The 18,128-nt window shown below is 53.7% G+C and overlaps 7 protein-coding genes across 7 annotated transcripts; 3 read left to right on the top strand and 4 right to left on the bottom strand.

The window, feature by feature from the left end:
• Window positions 1–131: 131 nt before the first annotated feature.
• Window positions 132–806, top strand: W97_02837 (uncharacterized protein; the record flags this gene model as incomplete). Its single annotated transcript, XM_007780736.1, has 1 exon — window positions 132–806. The coding sequence occupies one exon, from the start codon at window positions 132–134 to the stop codon at window positions 804–806; it is 675 nt and encodes a 224-aa protein (XP_007778926.1).
• Window positions 807–3,225: 2,419 nt separating this feature from the next.
• W97_02836 (uncharacterized protein) lies at window positions 3,226–3,825 on the bottom strand (the record flags this gene model as incomplete). The annotated part of the gene is made up of 1 exon (XM_007780735.1): window positions 3,226–3,825. One exon carries the CDS (start codon window positions 3,823–3,825, stop codon window positions 3,226–3,228), a length of 600 nt encoding a protein of 199 aa, XP_007778925.1.
• Window positions 3,826–4,838: 1,013 nt separating this feature from the next.
• Window positions 4,839–5,892, bottom strand: W97_02835 (uncharacterized protein; the record flags this gene model as incomplete). The annotated part of the gene is made up of 3 exons (XM_007780734.1): window positions 4,839–5,199; window positions 5,254–5,626; window positions 5,688–5,892. 3 exons carry the CDS (start codon window positions 5,890–5,892, stop codon window positions 4,839–4,841), a joined length of 939 nt encoding a protein of 312 aa, XP_007778924.1.
• A 1,240-nt stretch (window positions 5,893–7,132) lies between these two features.
• Window positions 7,133–8,195, top strand: W97_02834 (uncharacterized protein; the record flags this gene model as incomplete). The annotated part of the gene is made up of 2 exons (XM_007780733.1): window positions 7,133–7,737; window positions 7,793–8,195. The coding sequence occupies 2 exons, from the start codon at window positions 7,133–7,135 to the stop codon at window positions 8,193–8,195; spliced, it is 1,008 nt and encodes a 335-aa protein (XP_007778923.1).
• Window positions 8,196–10,389: 2,194 nt separating this feature from the next.
• W97_02833 (thiamine pyrophosphokinase) lies at window positions 10,390–11,229 on the top strand (the record flags this gene model as incomplete). The annotated part of the gene is made up of 2 exons (XM_007780732.1): window positions 10,390–10,599; window positions 10,651–11,229. The coding sequence occupies 2 exons, from the start codon at window positions 10,390–10,392 to the stop codon at window positions 11,227–11,229; spliced, it is 789 nt and encodes a 262-aa protein (XP_007778922.1).
• A 1,015-nt stretch (window positions 11,230–12,244) lies between these two features.
• Window positions 12,245–12,805, bottom strand: W97_02832 (uncharacterized protein; the record flags this gene model as incomplete). The annotated part of the gene is made up of 1 exon (XM_007780731.1): window positions 12,245–12,805. One exon carries the CDS (start codon window positions 12,803–12,805, stop codon window positions 12,245–12,247), a length of 561 nt encoding a protein of 186 aa, XP_007778921.1.
• Window positions 12,806–13,752: 947 nt separating this feature from the next.
• Window positions 13,753–17,525, bottom strand: W97_02831 (uncharacterized protein; the record flags this gene model as incomplete). Its single annotated transcript, XM_007780730.1, has 4 exons — window positions 13,753–14,250; window positions 14,302–14,622; window positions 14,677–15,414; window positions 15,465–17,525. 4 exons carry the CDS (start codon window positions 17,523–17,525, stop codon window positions 13,753–13,755), a joined length of 3,618 nt encoding a protein of 1,205 aa, XP_007778920.1.
• Between the last annotated feature and the right edge of the window lie 603 nt (window positions 17,526–18,128).

The raw sequence follows: 18,128 nt of genomic DNA, 5'->3' as shown, positions 1-18,128 counted from the left end.
ACCGCTCAAAACTTGTTCGGCTAGCAAAACACCTCAGGGACTCAAAAACTTCCCGGGAAAGTCTCTCGGCCGGAACATCACCCAAAAGCCCCCAGCAGCCTCTCCCAGGCGCCCTCCCGCCCTATCCCCACATGGTAGGCCATCGCCGTCCCCCCCACCGCGGCATCGACATCGGCAACGACCTTGACCGCGGCCCCGGCAACAACCGCCAACAATTCCACCAACAGGTCCACATCCCATTCCACAACCCATTCCACAACATGTTCCGTGGCTTTGGCGGCGGCGGCCCACCCTACCTCGGCGGCTACGACCACCGCGGCGGCCACGACAACCAGCGGGCCAACAGGGCGCGCTTCCGCGCCCAGCAAGAAGCACGGAATTACGGGTACGAGCTTGACTACGACGGGCTGGGCGACGTGTTTGAGGGTCTAGACTTAGGCGGTTATGGCGGCGGCTACGGCGGTGGAGGAAGGAGAGGCTACGGCGGCTTCGGTCCCCCAGCTCCCCGACGGCACGGCTTCGGGGGGTTCGTACGACCGCGTAGGCACGGCGGGGGGTTCTTTGGCGGTGGATGGGCGGGATTTGGGAGGTCGGCAAGGTTGCCTATTGCGCAGGTGCCTCGCGGGGGATTCGGTTACTACGGCGGGAGGGAATATGCCATGGACGACGACTTTGGCGACGGTTATTCCAGCGAGTCGGATTACGATGATGACGACTATGACGATTATGAGGATAGGAGAGTTGGGTTTGGTCGCGCCGGTTTCCGGGCAAGAGATCTGTTCGGTAGACGAAGGCCGAGGTGGTAGCACCTGAGGAAGCTTGAGTTGTGCCATGTGACAAGCTCATCTCTCGCTATGTGTTTTGTCAAACTCACTGCTAGGAAACTTTGTTGCTGTTTTGGGCGGCTAAGATCGCTGCGTCTTGTTTGCTTTTCTGTGCTTTCTAAAACTCCGTCAGCGTTTCTGTAACATGTGCCGAAGGGCCGAAGGCGTCTTCGTTGTAGCCATCGGCGATAAATCTACCCTTCTATTAGAGAGAGACTACCTTCAGATATGAAACGCTGTGCACTCCCATACATGAGATGTAGCTCCACTCGGAAATCTTACAGATCTGACACCCTGCTTCACACCACACCCTTGCCCTACATTTCTACCTTTTACACGGCCCTTGGAACCCTAACGTGCCGTTAGAGTCGATTGTCTGTAATCATTCCGTGCTTTGACTGTGGTCCTTGCCATGCAGACTTGAGCTGTGGGAGCCTGTACACTTCAACTCTACATTCGTTGGGCATACCGATTCAGAGAATATATGTATGTTGTTCATTTCCTACAGCTCATCCTGCATTCCGGTACACATCCTATCCATACAGAGATTCCGTCAAATCCGTATATCCGCACCGCTGGCGCCAGGCTTTCATCATATACCAAGAATGACGCAACTTCGAGAGACGCTCCTGTATCAACATCAAGACAGATGCAAAAAACTTCTGAACCCGGCAGCGTGCTCATCGCCCCTCCGCCATCTAGTTAGCCCCACTCCATCAAACCAAAGCACGCTCCTCCAAGCCGTCACAGCGCCCCGAAATCCCACCCCTACCCCCCCGAAACAGCCTCCAAGCCTTTAACTATCGTAAAGCATTGCCCCAGATTCCACGTGCGTGAGTATCCCTCCAACTCCCAGCCCCCTGCTAGTACATACCTCCACCACGGTACGACCCTGTCCCTCCACACGTACGCCGTTCCACGCATTTCTCGGAAACGGATAACGAGCACGCAGTGTAAGGAAACCGCTTACGTCTTCCACGTGAGCTTCCCTCTTGCTGACATTGTAGTGTGGAGCTCATTCTGCCGAGGAGCGAACGATCCATGGTTGATGCCAGGAGTCCCAAGCTTGAGAATGGGAGTTTTGTTGCGGTGTTCTACTCTGCTGATCCGTATTACCAGATTAAGAGCTTGGCGACGTATCGCAAGACGTTGCTGAGGAAGGGGATCTGTTCCAATGGGTAGTGGTTCCGCTGGTCCATCTTTCCGTGGAGTGAGCTAGATGGTAGCGCTCCAAGATCCTCAAAGGCGATCGGAAATGCGGTGTTCTACTCTGCTAGCCATCACTGCTAGATTCGGTGCTTGTCGAGGTATCGTAGGACATCGGCGACGGAGGTAGAATCCCGTTTCCGCTTCGTACCACTTCTTACTGGTAACCCCCTCCGGAGAGCGGACAAGCTTGACACTAGCTTCCCAAGATTCCCAAAGGCGATCGGAAACGTGGTGTTCTACTTTGCTGTCACCATTACCGGATGCGTAGCTTGACGAGGAATCGCGGTACGACGCTGACACGAGAGCCCACGGGACTGGTTGATGGTAGTGGTGTTTACTGGTAAGCTACTAAGATAGAGTAAGGCTTAGCTAGGGACGGGAGGTTGCTGAGGTGGAGGAGACATCTGACTAATCTCAGCATGTTGTTCGAGTCATAAAACGCTCCGAAGGGGGGAAACTAAGTACTATCGTAAACGATGCAGCATCGCGCTGGACGTTTATAACCACTGATGATTTCTAGAAAGGCAAGAGCAATTCCCTTCAGCGCCGAACAGAAAAACATTGTCCTATGTGGCATGCTTCGTTCCATCCTGGGTGTGATTGGCTCAAGCTATAGGTGTTCCGAAGATTTAGTATTAGTCTTCATCGGAGGTTTGAGTGCCGCAGTGTTTTATGGCAATATAGAGATTACTAAGCAGTCTAAGCAAAGATAGGGCAGAACTTGGTAAAGAGAGCTGCGGTGCTACATGTGGATCAATCAAGCAGGACGTTGTGAGCTCAAATCGTCTCCCGTCAGACGGTAGCTATGGATAACCAAAGCCTCGTGACGTCGAGCTGGTCGTGGAGAAACGCCTAATTATCTTTATGAAGAGAAGAGCGTTGTGGATGTTTCAAGAAGTACATGTAACTACAATAAACCGGAAAGCCAAGGGCAATGCGCTGAGCCTGGAAACAAGAGGACAAGAACCACCATATGAACCGTCAGGAACCGTTTCACCCACGGAGAACCGAGTGCCCAGCCTATTTCTTTGGCGGGTACTTCTTGAACAGGCGTCTGTAAAGAAGTCAGCTTTGTGCTTGTGGCCTTAATCTAGCAACGGCAGCCCAGTAGACGTGCGACGAGTCTGATACGCCGGCCCTTGTAACTTCGCCACCTCCTCCTCGAAGGACCTACAACCTGAAAAATCAACACTTACTGGCTGACATAGTAATCACCCGCTGCAAACAGCCCAACGATACCCACCCAAGCACCCACGACCTTCCAGGTAAGCTCGCCGGCCGAGTATTTCCTGTACGCGCCATAACCCAACACCGCGCCGAGAATGCCAACAGTCACGGCATTGCCAATGACAACCGGGTTATCCGAGTTCTCCTTCATGACATTGCCAGCCTTCTTCGCCTTGGCCTTAGCCTTGTCTTTCGCCTCCTTCGCCTTCTCCTTGGCCTCCTCCTCCTTCTGCTGGAGCTCCTGGAGCTCGCGATCCTCCTCCTCGTGCTCCATGCGCTCGGCCTGGGTGTCCGTCTTGATGGACTGCGACTCGTAGTCGGAGGGAACGGAGGAGATGTGGGGGCTGTCGACGTCGACGAGGCTGTGGACCGAGTCGTCGGTACGCTCGACTTCCGGCATCGGCGGTGCGCGCCTGCGATGACGGTGAAGGTGAGCAGCTTGTACTTTGAGCAGAGACGAGAGGATTTCTTCAGTGAGCGGGTTCTCGGTGTCGCTGCATGACGGGGTGATGGGTGGTGTGGGGATGGGAATCGCGCCGTGCGACTGCGAGACATAGATGGACATTATATGTCATTGGCGCGGACATTGTTTGGGGTGTGGCAAGGATAGAGAGACAGGAGGTGGTCGTGAGATGCAGGTGGAGGGCAGGCGCGGGAGCAGCCGCTGCCTATGACGGAGTGTGACTTCCAAGAAATGGTGATCACGCTGGATTGTCGCAAGCCTGTTCCTCGGCTTGGCCGTTTGCTTCGTAGTTTGAAGCTCGAAGGCTTTGCGCGCAGGCCAGCATCTCTGCGAGGATGTGTACTCTCGAAATGTATCCACCACTGATGTCCTGCGCGCTTGGCCGGTGTATGCAAGGACACGACCTGGAGTAGAAAATCTGACTTACTTCTAAGTCGGAGTCAGCCCATGAACTATTGTTATTGGAAGCGGACTGCTATAGCTTACCTCTTCGTCCGACTGCTTGGGGCCGCTCGCGGCAACCGCTGCGTACGACATGGTGGTTTAGGTGGAGATTGGAGCTTGCAGCTTGGAGCTTGGAGCTTGGAGCTTCTCGAGCAGCTGTTGTCGAAGATGGATGCACAGGAGGGACGCGACACGGGAGGAGAGCGAGATGGATCCCTGAAGAACGACTGCGGCGTTGGACAGGCAGTAGCAGATGATTGATGGATGAGAAACAGCAGCTCTCGTGCCCGCCTTCTCTCTGCTCGCTTGAGATGTCCGAGGGAGCAGGTCAGAGCTTCGCGCGTCACATGTTTCCAAGCTTTCTCCTGCAACACCTCGCTACGTCACCCTGGTCCAGCGATGCGTCGAGCCAGTCGCGCCAAAGAAGCAATTAGTTGAGTCGTGAGGAGATTTATTACAAGGCGTTGTATTTGGAAACGCGTCCTAAGCTCGTCACGAGATGGCTTGCGGCTGTAGATACGCGAAAGACTATCACCGGCCCACGAGCAGTCAAGGATAGAGCGGGGCTTCATTGCCGCAATAATGCTCTACTATACAAACCCCAGAATCCTATGCTATGCTGTAAAATACATGATTTACATCGTGGTTGCCCGTCTATAGTACCATCGACTCTACTCGCTCTCGTTGCTTGACTTGGCGTCATGCGCCGACTTCGGCACGAGATCATTACTCTCGCTCTGTGGCGCGTGGTCCTGCGACACCTGCTGTGCCGCGCCCTTCGCCCGTTCCTGGTTTTGCTGCTGTTCATGCTGTGGCTCAGGTTGGTGGTGCGGCTTGACATCCGCTACCTTCTCGGCGCGCTCGTGCTGTGGAGGAGGGTTTGGTGGGGATGAGCGTTCTGCATTGGAGGAGGGAGCAGCAACGCCCTCTCCGTGCGGTGCGCTCGCTTCGTTTGCTTCTTCGTCGTCGTCGTCGTCATCGAGTTCAGATCCGTAGATATCTGGGTGCTGTCGGAAGCAGTCTTGCATGCCCCTGTCATCTCTAGTTAGCCTTCTGCAACATCAGAATGAGCCCAATCCGACCCACTTGAACCTGTCAATGCAATCCATGCCCTTTGGCTCTTCCTTGGAGTAGACGAAACAGCTAAAGGCCGCCTTGAACTCCTCGCCACAGGGGCCATGAGCCATACCACCCAAGCACGGGCAATCCCAGTTGATCTCTCCCGTCTCTGGATTGAACGCGCCTTGTTGATCCGCTTCCTCCTCAAGCTCTCCGGGCGACCCTACTGCTGCGCCAGCTTCCCCAAGAGCTCCAGCCGCCGCTGGGGGCGACGCTATTGATATGTTCGGAGCATCTGAAGGCTTCAGAGATGATGACCGTTGGCGTCGTCGGGCTGAGAGGGAGTCGACGGTGGGTAGCTCCTCCGTCTCATGCTCTGTTGTTGGTAAAGGCGCGGCATCTGTGCAATCACTGTTAGATTCATCGCTGATGCGCCGACGAGGTTCGCGCAGGGTGCTTACATGCTGGCTCCTCGGCGAACACATTGCTGGTGTTATAGTAGTACACTGCTCCAATCGCGAGACCCCATCTCACAGCTGAGCTCTTCCAACTCCGGGACTTCTGATGTGGAGGTGCAGTACTGAGAAACCTTCGAGCGGCGGCCGCTCTGGGCGTGTAGCGCGGCAGTGACGACGAGAGATATGTCCGTGAAGCTGATCGGAACATATTGTACAGGAAGGAGACGACAACAGAGCGCTTGAGAAGATGCAAAGAATGACAGCCGATTGCGACTCGAAATTCGTAAGGTGTTGCTTACAAAACCTCCCGTACCTGAACTGACGTGGTCTGTGCTCCTCTCCCGCCGACATCATGTAAACGTCAAAAGTCCAAACTCGTGACTATGGGATGCCGACGGGCTCTACGGTGCCTAAGGTACATCAGGTGAGTATTGACAGCTACCCAGGAGAGTTATGGAGCTGTAGCAGTATCACGAGTATGTGATAAAGGTTCAGGTGGTCTCCGTATACATCATATCAATCGAAACGCGAGTTGGCTTGTGCGGACACAAAACACTACACGAGCAACCTTTCAAATCCATATATTTGGAAGAACAAATCGCGGTCACGATGACCTGATCACAAGTCTGTATCATCGAGAATCTTAATGCAACTTTCCAGCACCGGTTGCGCAGAGTAATGCGCATGTTTCCCTGATCCGGACGCGAAGCCATCATATTCGACAACAGCATCCTTTAGACCTAGCTATCCAGAAGACTTTTCTATCCTGCAACAGATTCGGCAGCCAATCAACCCTTCTGGGAGAGGGATAGCCGCTGGCATGCGGATAGCCTGTGACTTGGAGCATTCTTCGTGACCTGAGTTAATCTATGGGGAGGAAGGCATCATGCGTTGCGGATTCTCGTCTGCGCAGTTCCGGGTACATGAGGTTGCTTTTATTGAAACCTCCGTGAGGCTGTTCAACAAAGCGCAGAAGGATGCTCATGAACTTAACTAGGTACAATAAGCGGATTTGCAGAGATGGGAAGCTGCAGGCACGGATCGACATCCACGGGTAGATCAGATCCGGATTATCAAGCACTCAACGCAACATGCAACGCCTTTCTCCTTGCTTGAAGCAGCTGGCAATCGGCACAGATGCTGCGGTACGGTTACACTCCGCCTTGCCCGCTCCACCAGCACTTTAGACCGATAAGAACATAAGAGCTCGTTTGTAATTCAAGCGGAGGAAATATTGGTCCGACGGAGCTTTCAGTTGTTGCTATCTTGAACACCGCACTGTCTCCGTAGCCCAGTAGCTAAAAGTGTAGCTTCTGTATATATCTTCCAGTTCGTTCACAGTAGCTCAATCAACCCACAACCAAAAATCAGTCAACTGTCTATCTTGCTACTTCCTCCTTCTCGTCCTTACCTGCTTTTTCGTTCAGAACTCCCTGTCTTAAGCAATGATGGATACAATCACCTACGCCAAGATGTTCGCATATTCCCAATTCTTAGTCAAGCTCCCCTATCCGACTTCAGACTTCACCGGCCAGACAATCATCGTAACAGGAGCAAACACCGGCCTAGGCCTCGAAGCCGCACGCCACTTCATACGTCTCAACGCTACCAAAGTCATCGTAGCCGTCCGCACAGTTTCCAAAGGCGAAGCCGCTGTTGTAGAGATTGTACGAACCACGCAGGCAGATCCGTCCCGCCTAGAAGTCTGGCCACTGGACCTATCTAGCTATGACTCGATCAAGGCGTTTGCTCAGCGGGCACAGGGTCTGGACAGGCTAGATGCTATGGTTCAAAATGCGGGTATACTGACTCAGCATTGGAAAGTGGAGGAGGGCATGGAGAGCCACATCACTGTCAATGTGATCAGTCCGATCCTGTTGGGACTGCTGCTGCTGCCGAAGCTTAGGGAGAGCGGCAAAGCCTACGACAAGGTCGGCCACCTGTCGTTTGTAGGGAGCGACCTGCAATATCTTGCCAAATTTCAGGAAAAATGCACGGACGGGTCGTTACTCGAAGCACTAAACGACAAGGACAAGACGGACATGGGTGATCGGTGAGCGTTTCTGCTGCACTAGTTACACCCAGGCCCATAGCTGACCAAGATTTAGGTACAACGTCTCCAAGCTCCTTCTTCTCTATGCTGTCCGCAGCATAGCTCGGCTTTCGCCCGTGACGCTAGACTCACCTGTTATCATCAACTGCCTGACGCCCGGCGCATGCACGTCCGACATCTTCCGAGACGAACCCGGTTGGTCTCAAAAGATTCTCATGGGCATTGCAATGAAGATTGTCGCGCGCACAACTGAAGCTGGAAGCCGTACCCTAGTGCATGCTGCGAGTCCTGTCGTTGGCGTGGAAACGCACGGGAAGTTTTTGATGGATTGTAAAGTGTACCCGAGCGGACCGAATGTGGAGAGTGATGAGGGAAAGGTGTTGGAGGAGAGCTTCTGGAAGGAGCTGGTTCAGAGGTTGGAGGACATTCGGCTTGGTGTTTGCAAGGATCTATTTTGAGTTGCAATTGCTGTTGTAGGAACAGAGACATAGATCGACGATGGTCCTAGGCGATGCAAGCCACTTGTATACGCGGGCCATTCTCGCATCCCCTCCTGTCCTATGGCGAGTGTGTCGCCTCATGCTCTTGTGGAATTATATTTCGAGGATGCATGTCCCTCGAACCAGCCGTGCCCGCCCACTTATCTGGAGAACAGGTCTGCATTATAGCGCAGGGAAGCGCTGTGTAGATTACCATACTATTTGTTTACTAGAAAAACAAGAGACTAGCCTACAAATACCACATTCTATGGGTTTAGTTATTCGTAATGCCACTCAACAGGGGTGTCCTTCGGTAGACACCTCGGCTTGTCGGTCTCTAGTAACACCCGTTCACCTTGCAACTACGAGTAGATCACTATTGTGAGAAAAGCAGGCCTTCAATGCGGTTTACAAGCTATTCAGATGAGAATTGATACGATGGTCGCGACACTTCTTAAAATTGCCCAGGTATGCTACTCATGATGCATGCTATGACGTCACCACCTCGTATCCCGTCCCATCAGCCTCAGGGGCCAACTCCATCCATGTGGCGACAACATAGAACCATAATCATCCCATGGCCTACAGAAGCCGTACTTAGCCATGGCTAAGCAGAGGCGTCCACTTCAAGACTCATCCTCAAGCGCGAATCGTCGTTTACCTTTTACCCTGAAGAAGCCCATTTCTCCGCCTCCAATCAGCCGCCGCAAGGCACGTGGCAAGCTGTCCAGCAGCAGTGATGGCAGCAAGATTGTCACTCTCCGGCGCGGTATGACTATCGTGCTCGCGGATGATGAGAAAGAAAATGTCCCGCCTTCACCAAAAGAGCCTGGAAAGGTCGAGAGCGGTGATAGGGAAGTTGTTCTCGGCTCAGGCCATGTGGTAAATGCGAAGGGCGCAGTAATTTCAGAACAACACGTTGCAGATGCGCATCCTGTTTTGCGCCGTGGAATGACATGTATACTGAGCGAAGAGGATCTAAAATCAGGTACGGTTTACCTTCTGGGAGCGCAGAATTACTGGCTGATAACCTACACGATACAGCACACGAACCTGTCTCAGAATCTGCCCAAAAAAGTAGCTCTCCATTAGCCAACCCCGGCAGAAAGCGGCCTCTCGGACGGATCGGTAGATTCCCCTCTAATCCGCGGATCAAGCCAACATCAATGACAAACATTGATTCCACTGAGGCGGCCTCTCATCAGGGGAAGCACGTCTAGTGTTTTCAAGGCTTCGACAACTCATCGGCGTCATTGCTTAGGTCTCCACTTCATGGATTGCCATTACTATTAATTCCTCCATCATGAGTTGACTGTACCATGTACAGCTGCACCTCAGGATCTCGGACCCATAGGTGCCTTTTAACCGCACAACGATGGTCAGTGTCCCAGAGGTTGGCTGAGTGCCATCGACGACTGTGTATCTAGTGGCTGGTACGGCAGGGCATGTGGAGCTCAAGATTCCTTGAGTTCGAGAGGGAGGGCGAGGCGATTGTGCGTAGGAATTCATTGCCGTCAGGTGTTTCTTTCTCCAGCATGTCATCAAGTAGCTGAGCTTGGCGATCTGTTAGTAGGATTCTAGTCGGGAGGAGCAAGGCGTGTTGGGTGAACAGGAGCATGCACAAGCTGGCTTTACTGGATACCCGAGCTATGTTTCGGTGGGTTTCGCAGTCTGCTCCGAGTAAAAGGCGGCCACAACGGACAGGCCTTACTGAGGCAAGACTTTCAATGCTCCTGGCGCGGTGGTATGTAGTACTTCGGAGTATGGCGTATTGCCGGTGGATCTATATCTGGTCATACAAAATCAGGTGGCGTTGCCCCGATTTGGTCGCAGGTTTGACTTATGATCCAATCTATGTGTTATATGGTAGTAGTGGTGAATATGTTAGTAATGAATGTAAACGTCATCGATAAGGGTCTCTTATTGTGCATGTATTGTCACGGTTGGTGAATTACAATGGACATCACCGTGTGCATCAGCAAGAATCGGGGGCAGATGGTACTCCCTCTAAAATAATAGCGCCTGAGATATCACCTCTGGCAACTTCCTTGAGTCGCAAGCGGGAAAACTCCGGATTCCGCATGGCTCATTATTCTAACGGCAACGCCGGAGGCAGTTGCAGGCGGGAGTCAAAGCAGGGAAGTTTCATCGGCATTATCCTCTATACTAGATCATGGAGTGCAGTCCTGGAGAGTTTCTGTGCGAAGAGATATCGACAGCGCAGGCTAGACCCAGTCTTATCATTCTGAACCAACCGATTGCGGATTTCGAAGTCTTCAGGAGGCTGTGGAAGCATGCGGGATACCGGCTTTGCGCTGATGGCGGCGCGAACCGCTTGTATGATATATTCGTTGGTTCAAAAGAGACTATGAGAGACAGATACGTGAGGAACTACGTGATGAAATCATTGTTGCTCAGCCTAATTCGATCGTAGCTTCCGAGTATCGTACATGGCGATTTGGACTCCCTACGCCAGGATGTACAAGACTACTACCGAGCGAAAGGAGTAGCCATCTCCAAGGACCCAGATCAGTATAGTACGGATTTCGGAAAGGCCATGCATAAAGTACTGGAACAGGACTCGTCAACCTCACCTCAGGATATCATCGTTTTGGGCACTCTGGCTGGCCGCGTTGACCAAGGATTGGGACTGCTTCATGAGATGATCCGCGAGCAAGATGAGCACCGCGGTTATCGGTTATGGCTGGTGTCAGAGTCCAACATCTCCTTTCTCCTCCGGCCGGGTCGGAGCACTATCCACGTGCCTTTATCGGCGGGCTACTTCACCCAGAACGTTGGCATCATACCCATTAACGGACCCGCCGTGATCACCACCTCTGGCCTCGAATGGGACGTGCAAGAATGGGAGACAAGAATGGGGCACCAAGTCAGCACAAGCAATCATATCATTGAAGACGCGGTTGTGGTCACGTCCGATGAGGTAGTCCTTTTCACAGTCGAAAGAAGAGCCGATCTACCCCAATCACGAGAAATGTCCTCCTCCGGATCTTGAGGACGGTCAAGCGACCCTGTTGATAGGAAAGCCTGCATGGAAGAAGCAGCGGAATCTCCCAATGCGCAGCGCAACCGTGCGCCGAGAGGTGCAATCAAGCCGGACAGAGGCTCCGGTCCGCAGAACATCAATTTCGCGAGACTTAGAGAGGAGGTGACTTGTTCACCTCCGCAGGCAAGGTCCTGATAAGTGTTCCTGCTCGGGTCAAGGTCTCGCGGCTCTCTTGTGATGACGCGTCGCTTCAACAGACATGGTTACCTGCATCGGTACTTTCGGCGTGGCAACTCCCCTGCGATAGATGCGTACTGTAGACGCTTATTAGAATGCACCGCAAGTCACGGCACGAGACTGGCTAACGCAGTGGCACGGGCATGGCTGACTGCACCTGTCATTCTTTGCTATTGCTCAGAGTACAGTCCTACAAGCTCAGTCTGTACAGCGTATGGAGTGCTGCCTGACAGACGGAGCGTCACATCGAACTGGACAAGAGAAAGGCCTACATATTGTTGGGCGCAACGCCTTTTCAAGTTGTTAAATCCTGTTGCTCGAGACGGCAGCGCGAAGAATCTTTAGTCGAGCTAAGTAGTGCTTCGGTCCAATGAGATTTCTGGGCGAGGAACTCAGCTCCTGCCAAATAATCTAGCTGCGGACCCCCAGACGAAGGCGACGTGCAAGCTGATTGAGAAGAGTCTTGTTTTAAGAAGACTCAACTTGTTCGATGTCCCAATAGCGCCATGAACCTTCGCTGTCAAGTATAGTCCCCCTCACTCACGAGGCAGATGCTTCGGCCAATGGGAAGAACTTCGATAGTACTATGGTACTCTTTTTTCGCCAGCGGCGCAGTCACTTCTTGACCTAGTGAACGGTCAAGAGCCACCCTCAGTCGACTTGACATCTTCTCCAGTCTCGACAAGCTTCCATATTCCCTCGAGATCTCCATCTGTCATACATCCACAGCCCCAGGTTTTCATCTTCAGTCACAGCTAGCATGCTCATCCCAACAGGACACACCTCCTTACGGCTTCTCATTCCCACTCTGATACCCCGGGTCCGTGGGGTGCTCCTTCATAAGCCTCTCCTGCATCAACCGCCGCATATCTTCCTTGCTATAACTCTGCTGCCTCACCCCACTCGGCCTCCAACTTTGACTCCCCACGCCACTCCGCCCGCTCACGTACTTCTCCGTACCCTCAGCCGCGTATCCAGCCCCCACGTCCGCATCCTCTTCAGTCGGCGCAGCCGCCCCAACCGCATCAGCATAATGATGACTGCTCGTCCTTAGCGGCAGCCCCGGCCGCGGCGACTCTGAAACACCGTCTACCATGTCGTCCCCCGCGCCCGAGGTCGGGAACGTAGAGCTAGAGGTCGGCGCCGCGGAGTCGGTCTGCTGGGCGCTGTTGTAGGTGAGTGCTGCTTCGGCTTCTGTGCGGGTGTTGGGGGTCAGCGCGGCGGAGACGCTGCTGATGGAGGATTCGGTGCGGGTTGGGCCGGGCGGGGGGTTCGTGAGGAGGGCGCGGGTCGAGAGGGTGGCAGCGGGGGTGTAGGCGTAGTGGTCTTGGGGGGAGGGAGATGCCATTATGTTTTCTGTGTTTCCTGGCTTCGGGTTGTGATATGGGACGGTGGTGTGTACTTTTGAGAGTTGGGCTGGAGACGGGTCTTTGGGAGAGGGTTGTATGGTGCAGAGAGAAGCTATTCAAGGTCAAGAGAAGAAGTTGTTTAGGGAAGCTGTCTTTTATGAGGAAACCCTCTAGCTGTCGCTTGTGTGAAATGCAGGATGACGTTGGTTGGTGTGTGCTTAGCAAGGCCCCCTTGGCCCAGGGTCTCACAAGCGGCGGGGTTTTACCGTATGCAGGGACCCGGACGCCTTTCCGACTAGAGTCCGCGGCTCATCATGCCAGCACAGGCATGTGATGAGTGATTCTGGACCTCTACTAGTTACCCTTGCTTGCTAGCTACACCACATGTAGAGCTAATCAGTAGAGCTAACCAGTAGAGCAGCGGCTGTACTAGCATAGTGAACAGGCAGGAGAAAGCACAACCTATCTATGGCTGAAAGCACCCGAAGCTTCCTCCACGAGGTTTGAATGAGTGGCTAGAGTTGGTCAGCGGTCCGCGAAAGTACATGAACTCAAGAGAGGGAAGAAATGAAACGCCAATCTGCATATTGCGGCCGCCCCCGCTCCCTCGCTGCCCCAGCACAAGCTCACGGCAACATATCCACCGCGGCAGGGGTCGCTGTCTGTGACTCCTGTCCGACTGCTACGTGAACCGCGTTTGGCTGCCCTATGGACTCCATCCGTTTTCCGAAGGCTGCTGGAGCGCGCGATCGCTTCCTCGGTTGCTTGTTCGCCGCCGCGGCTGAATGGAGGCGCATGAGGCCTGTACCTAATTGCAGCACAGGTGACTTCGCATAGCCGGAACGCATATCGATTCGACGATGGGCGACGGTCGGTGATCACTAGTTGATAAATATATATCTTCAAAGCAATCAGGTCCTGCAGAAATGCCCGCGGGAGGGCGACATCAGCCGAAAGTCCTATAAGCGCGTCGTCCACCTCGGCGTCCCTTGCCGTCATGAGCCGACGAACGTGCTGGGTGTTCGTCACCAGGAGTCGCAAGTCCGTTGCCGGCCGCAGACGCTGGTGCCGAAGTAGTAGAGTCTAGAGCTGAAGGAGACTTCTTTCCATACCAGTCAACATCGCTGAGCTGCAGCTTCCGTGCGCGCTGGTGGCTGCGGTTGTTGCCCGCCTTGTCGATGCGAGGCTGGATGTACGGGCTGTGCGTTTTGTCGATACCTTGAGGTGCTGTTGTCTCAGTGACTGTTTGCTTGTTGACGGGGCGGTTGAAATTGGGTTGGAGTATATAATGAAAGTTGGGGTCACCGTCTGCCTCGGCTTCGTCACGGAGATCGTAATTGAGCACGAGGTTCTTGATGCGTTGCTGCTCTTCCTTCTCAGCCTGCTGCTGCGCGCGCATGGCGATTGCGAAATGCGAGTCGGTTGGGAGATCGATGGATCGGGTCTGGAATCTCAGTAAGGGTGCAGTAAAAGAGCTGGCCATTGCAGTGCTCACCTGCTGCCTGTTGCCGCGCTTGCTCAGCAGCGAGAATTTCATCGTGTTTGGCGAGCCGCTTGGCGCGGGGCTTTCACGATCGCTGTCATCGGCAGCTGCTGTCACATCGCGCTGAGCTCGCCGCATGGGTAGCGGAACGTCGAAAATCGGCTTCCGCTCGAGTTTGCGATCCTGTACGCTTTCGGCCATCATCTTCGCCAGTTCGCGGTCGAAATCAGCATCAGCTTCTGGGTCTCGTTCGTCCTCAGGACGAGTGACAATGATCTGCTCCTCCTCAGAGTCCGACTCATTCGACTTCGGTTCGGTTTCTTGAGCAGTAGCCTGATATACGAGTCAGTGAAGTCGCACATAGCCACAAACCTAGCCACGACTTACATCAACTTCTTCGCCAGAGTCTCCTTCAGCCTCGCCCACTTGATCATCCAAATCCTCCTCGTCAACATCTTGACCATCATCGGACGCAGATTCCTCCTCGACTTCATCAGCCTCGATTGGCTTGCCGGTCGCTGAAGTCTGGTAATTCTCCTTCACAGCTTCCGCAAAGGCACGACCGGCCTCCTCAAGCGAAGTAAGTAGCTTCCACTGGGGCCTAACCAAGGCGAAAGCATCTTGAACCACAAAGTCAATGTCCATCGGAAGGGGCTCCTTGGTCTGGATGTAGTATTGAAAGAATGTCAGGAAGAAATCCAGCTTCTTTTTGGCCGCACCCTTGTTGTAGAACGTGCCACAGGTCTCCAAAAGATTGCAGACCAAGCGGATGCGGAAGTAGTCATCGGGAAGATCCAGCGGGTTGGCGCTTCCTGGCATAGGCGTGCCGTTCGCATGACCGTAGGTGACGAGCTTGTATAGAGCATCGAAGACCACGGGTGAATCGACCATCCGGTAGATGTAGAGCTCGCCGAGATACTTCACCTCAGCTAGACGGCGCTGGTTGAATTTGAAGTCGTTGAGCTCGAGGCCAAGTGTGATGGACTCAAGTAAGTCATCGATGACAGAGATGCAGAACTCTTGGTGATATCGGTTGAGCGACGACAATATCACCGCCAGTAGGTGGATGTTGCTGTACTTGATTTTACCAGGCTTCGTGAATATCTTCTGCAGAAGGTTAATGACCTAGATGATATTAGTACATGGTAAACCTCTATGTATAACGTGAGGGATACTTCAGGCTCCTCCCAATGCAACTTGCGAATCTGCTTCACGATCTTATCCAGGTTACGCTTCGTCAAGTCCAGATAGATAAGCTTGCGGAGGAAGAGGTCCAATGGAGTCCGCTCTTTCTGTTCAATAGCAGCTCGTTCAGGCGGATTGACGTAATAAAGTGCGTTTTCAATCAACATGCGCTCTTGCTGGCCTAAGTGTTGAGCGGCCTTCTTGCGTTGCAGTGTCTCCAGAAATGAGTTCATTCGCGGAGAAGTCTCGGGGTTGCGCAGGAGGTATCGGCCGCAGTTCTCAAGCAAGTTGCTGATGATCTCAATGTTCATCCTTGAGAAATCATCCAAGCTGACCTTCAGGCAATGAAAAATTACGTGCTCCGGCACGACACCGAATTTGGTCAGCTCCGCCAAGTAGCGCACATTGAGTGTTCGAACCTGGCCTAGGAAATCCTTCTGTTTACGCCGCTGTAGGCTGCGAAACTCCTCATCAAGATAAGTCACCAAGCTCTGGGAAATATCTGTAAGATACCTGCCAAGAGTCGCGACAAGCCTCGCATAAAGAGGCAGAAGATCTGAGCGGCCCTTCGGCACTTCTTCCACAGCTTTGATAAGTCGATTTCGGGAGGCCTTTGAATTGAGGAAGCAGAACTCGAACGCAACTTCGTCTACCCCATCTTTGGTTGTTAATTCAGGTAAGCGGGCGAGAAGGGCATCAACCTGCGCGCCAACGGATTTGTTGGCGATGGCCATCGATGCCTCGTCATTGTCCGCTATCTTCGCTTCAGTGGAAGTTGAAGCGCTCGTGGTCTCTGACTTGTCTTCCGCTTTGGAGTCCGCGCGCTTCCCGATTTGGTCGCCATTCTCGGGCTTTTTCTTCTTCCCGTCCTCCAGCAGAATTCCGGGCACACGCTCCTTTAGATCGACCAGGTTTTCATAGAACCGACGCTCGTCTTCGTCCTCCCAGATGCCAGGGCCCTCGCCTTGGCCACGTAGATACTCGCCCGCCTTGACGAGGCCGATGCTGCCGTCTCCTGCAGCGGCTGAGGCGTCTTTCTCCTTGAGGTCCGGCATCTCGACACGGAGTGCATCTGCAAGCACCTGCGCATTTGCGAGAAGCTTTTCCTGGGACTTGACCTGCTTCTCGTAGTTTGCTTGTCGATCTTCAAAGACCTCCCCAGACTTGACATATGCCTCAGCGTTGCGACGCCCTTGAGCGGTCAACGACTTCTGGTCGCGGACGAGGTGAGACTTGACCTCTTCGAAATAGCGCATAAGGACATTTTTGAAGCGCTGTTGGAGCTCTGGCGGCGTGATCGGGGAGTCCCTTCCTGGCCCCTCCTCATCTTCCGTGGTGGCTGAGTCTTCGCCTTTGCTGCCCATAGAGATAGCCGCACCATCCTCGTTGATCGTCTTCCGGCCTTCCGCAGACGAGATCTTGACGCCCAGCACGTCCCACGAGAATGTTTTGACAAACAACACTACCAGCGGAAGGTTCACATGCTCTCGGTCTTGTCCAAGCATATCCTTGAGTACCTCCAGTGGGAACGGTTCGGCGTCTCCAGGTCCAGAGCGGACCGGGTTTGCGCTAGCCTTGCCCTTCGCGGACCCATCGCCAGCTTTGACGTTCTCCTTGCCCTTCGTCGCCTCCTCCAGTCTGGTGACGTCTTCCAAACTTCTCAGGACCCCAACAAGCCAAAGCTCAGTAGCAACGCGAAGGAGGACCCTCTGGCGCGCGAGGCGCTCCTTTTCTTCTCTGTCCCTCACATCTTGCGGCAGAGACTTCAGCTGTGCCTTGTCCGGTGAGCTCAGTCCCCTACCTATGAACCAGCCCAGATATCCTGTGAACTCCACCGCACCGAACCGCTGGTGCAAGGCGCTTACAATCTCTACGCCCGCCGCAATTTCGCCGGGTGTTTTGAGCTTGCTGAGCCCTTCGTAGCATGCGGATATAATCTCAGAGAGATATTTGTGAAGGGACAGTGTTCGGATTTCCTGAATGAAGGTGGCTTGAGAGGAAGCGGTGACGGCTGTGCGGAGGCGTTTGATGAAGGCCGTGTTCTTTTTCATGGAGGAGTCGAGCGAGCTCTGAACGGGAAACACATCTTGGAGCTGTGTCAGTGGTTCTGGCACCAGATGTGGTGTTTTTTGGGTTGTGCAGACCTTTTTCGTCCGCCCAGGCCCTGAGGTTCAGCTCGCGCAGTTCGCCTAAGCAGTTGCCATGTCAGACACAGGTGCTACAGGGTGTTCGCGCGCGTGGACATACGCTTCCTCCGTCTATCCATGTTGATGTTGTGCTAGCGCGCAGCTTGGGGCATGAGATGTGCGCAGGAAGTGAGGGTACTGCCGTCAAGGATCGAAGGAGAGTAGTTCCTGTCGTAGAGTACGTGGTGCGCCGGCTGATGACATTTGTTCAGGGCAGTGGCATCTGCAGGCGTTCTCAGATCTCGAATTTGCGCGGCGGTAGCTGCAGGTCGTGAAGGTAATCTAGATAGACACACGCGCCTAGACATTCACACCTCACCGTCCAACGTAACTTTAACCGCTGACGTCGCTGCTGTAAGCGAGCGTTTATCGATACGCACAGTATCATATCTGGGCGCCCATCGTCTCATCTTTGGCATACAGTTCACGCCAGCCCAACAGTCAGTTCTTATCTGTTCTATCCGGCGA

This window comes from Coniosporium apollinis, assembly GCF_000281105.1.
Source record: "Coniosporium apollinis CBS 100218 chromosome Unknown supercont1.11, whole genome shotgun sequence".
Lineage (NCBI taxonomy): Eukaryota > Fungi > Ascomycota > Dothideomycetes > Coniosporium > Coniosporium apollinis.
Note: the sequence above shows the minus strand (reverse complement) of the source record. Positions and strands in the feature narration are given on the sequence as shown.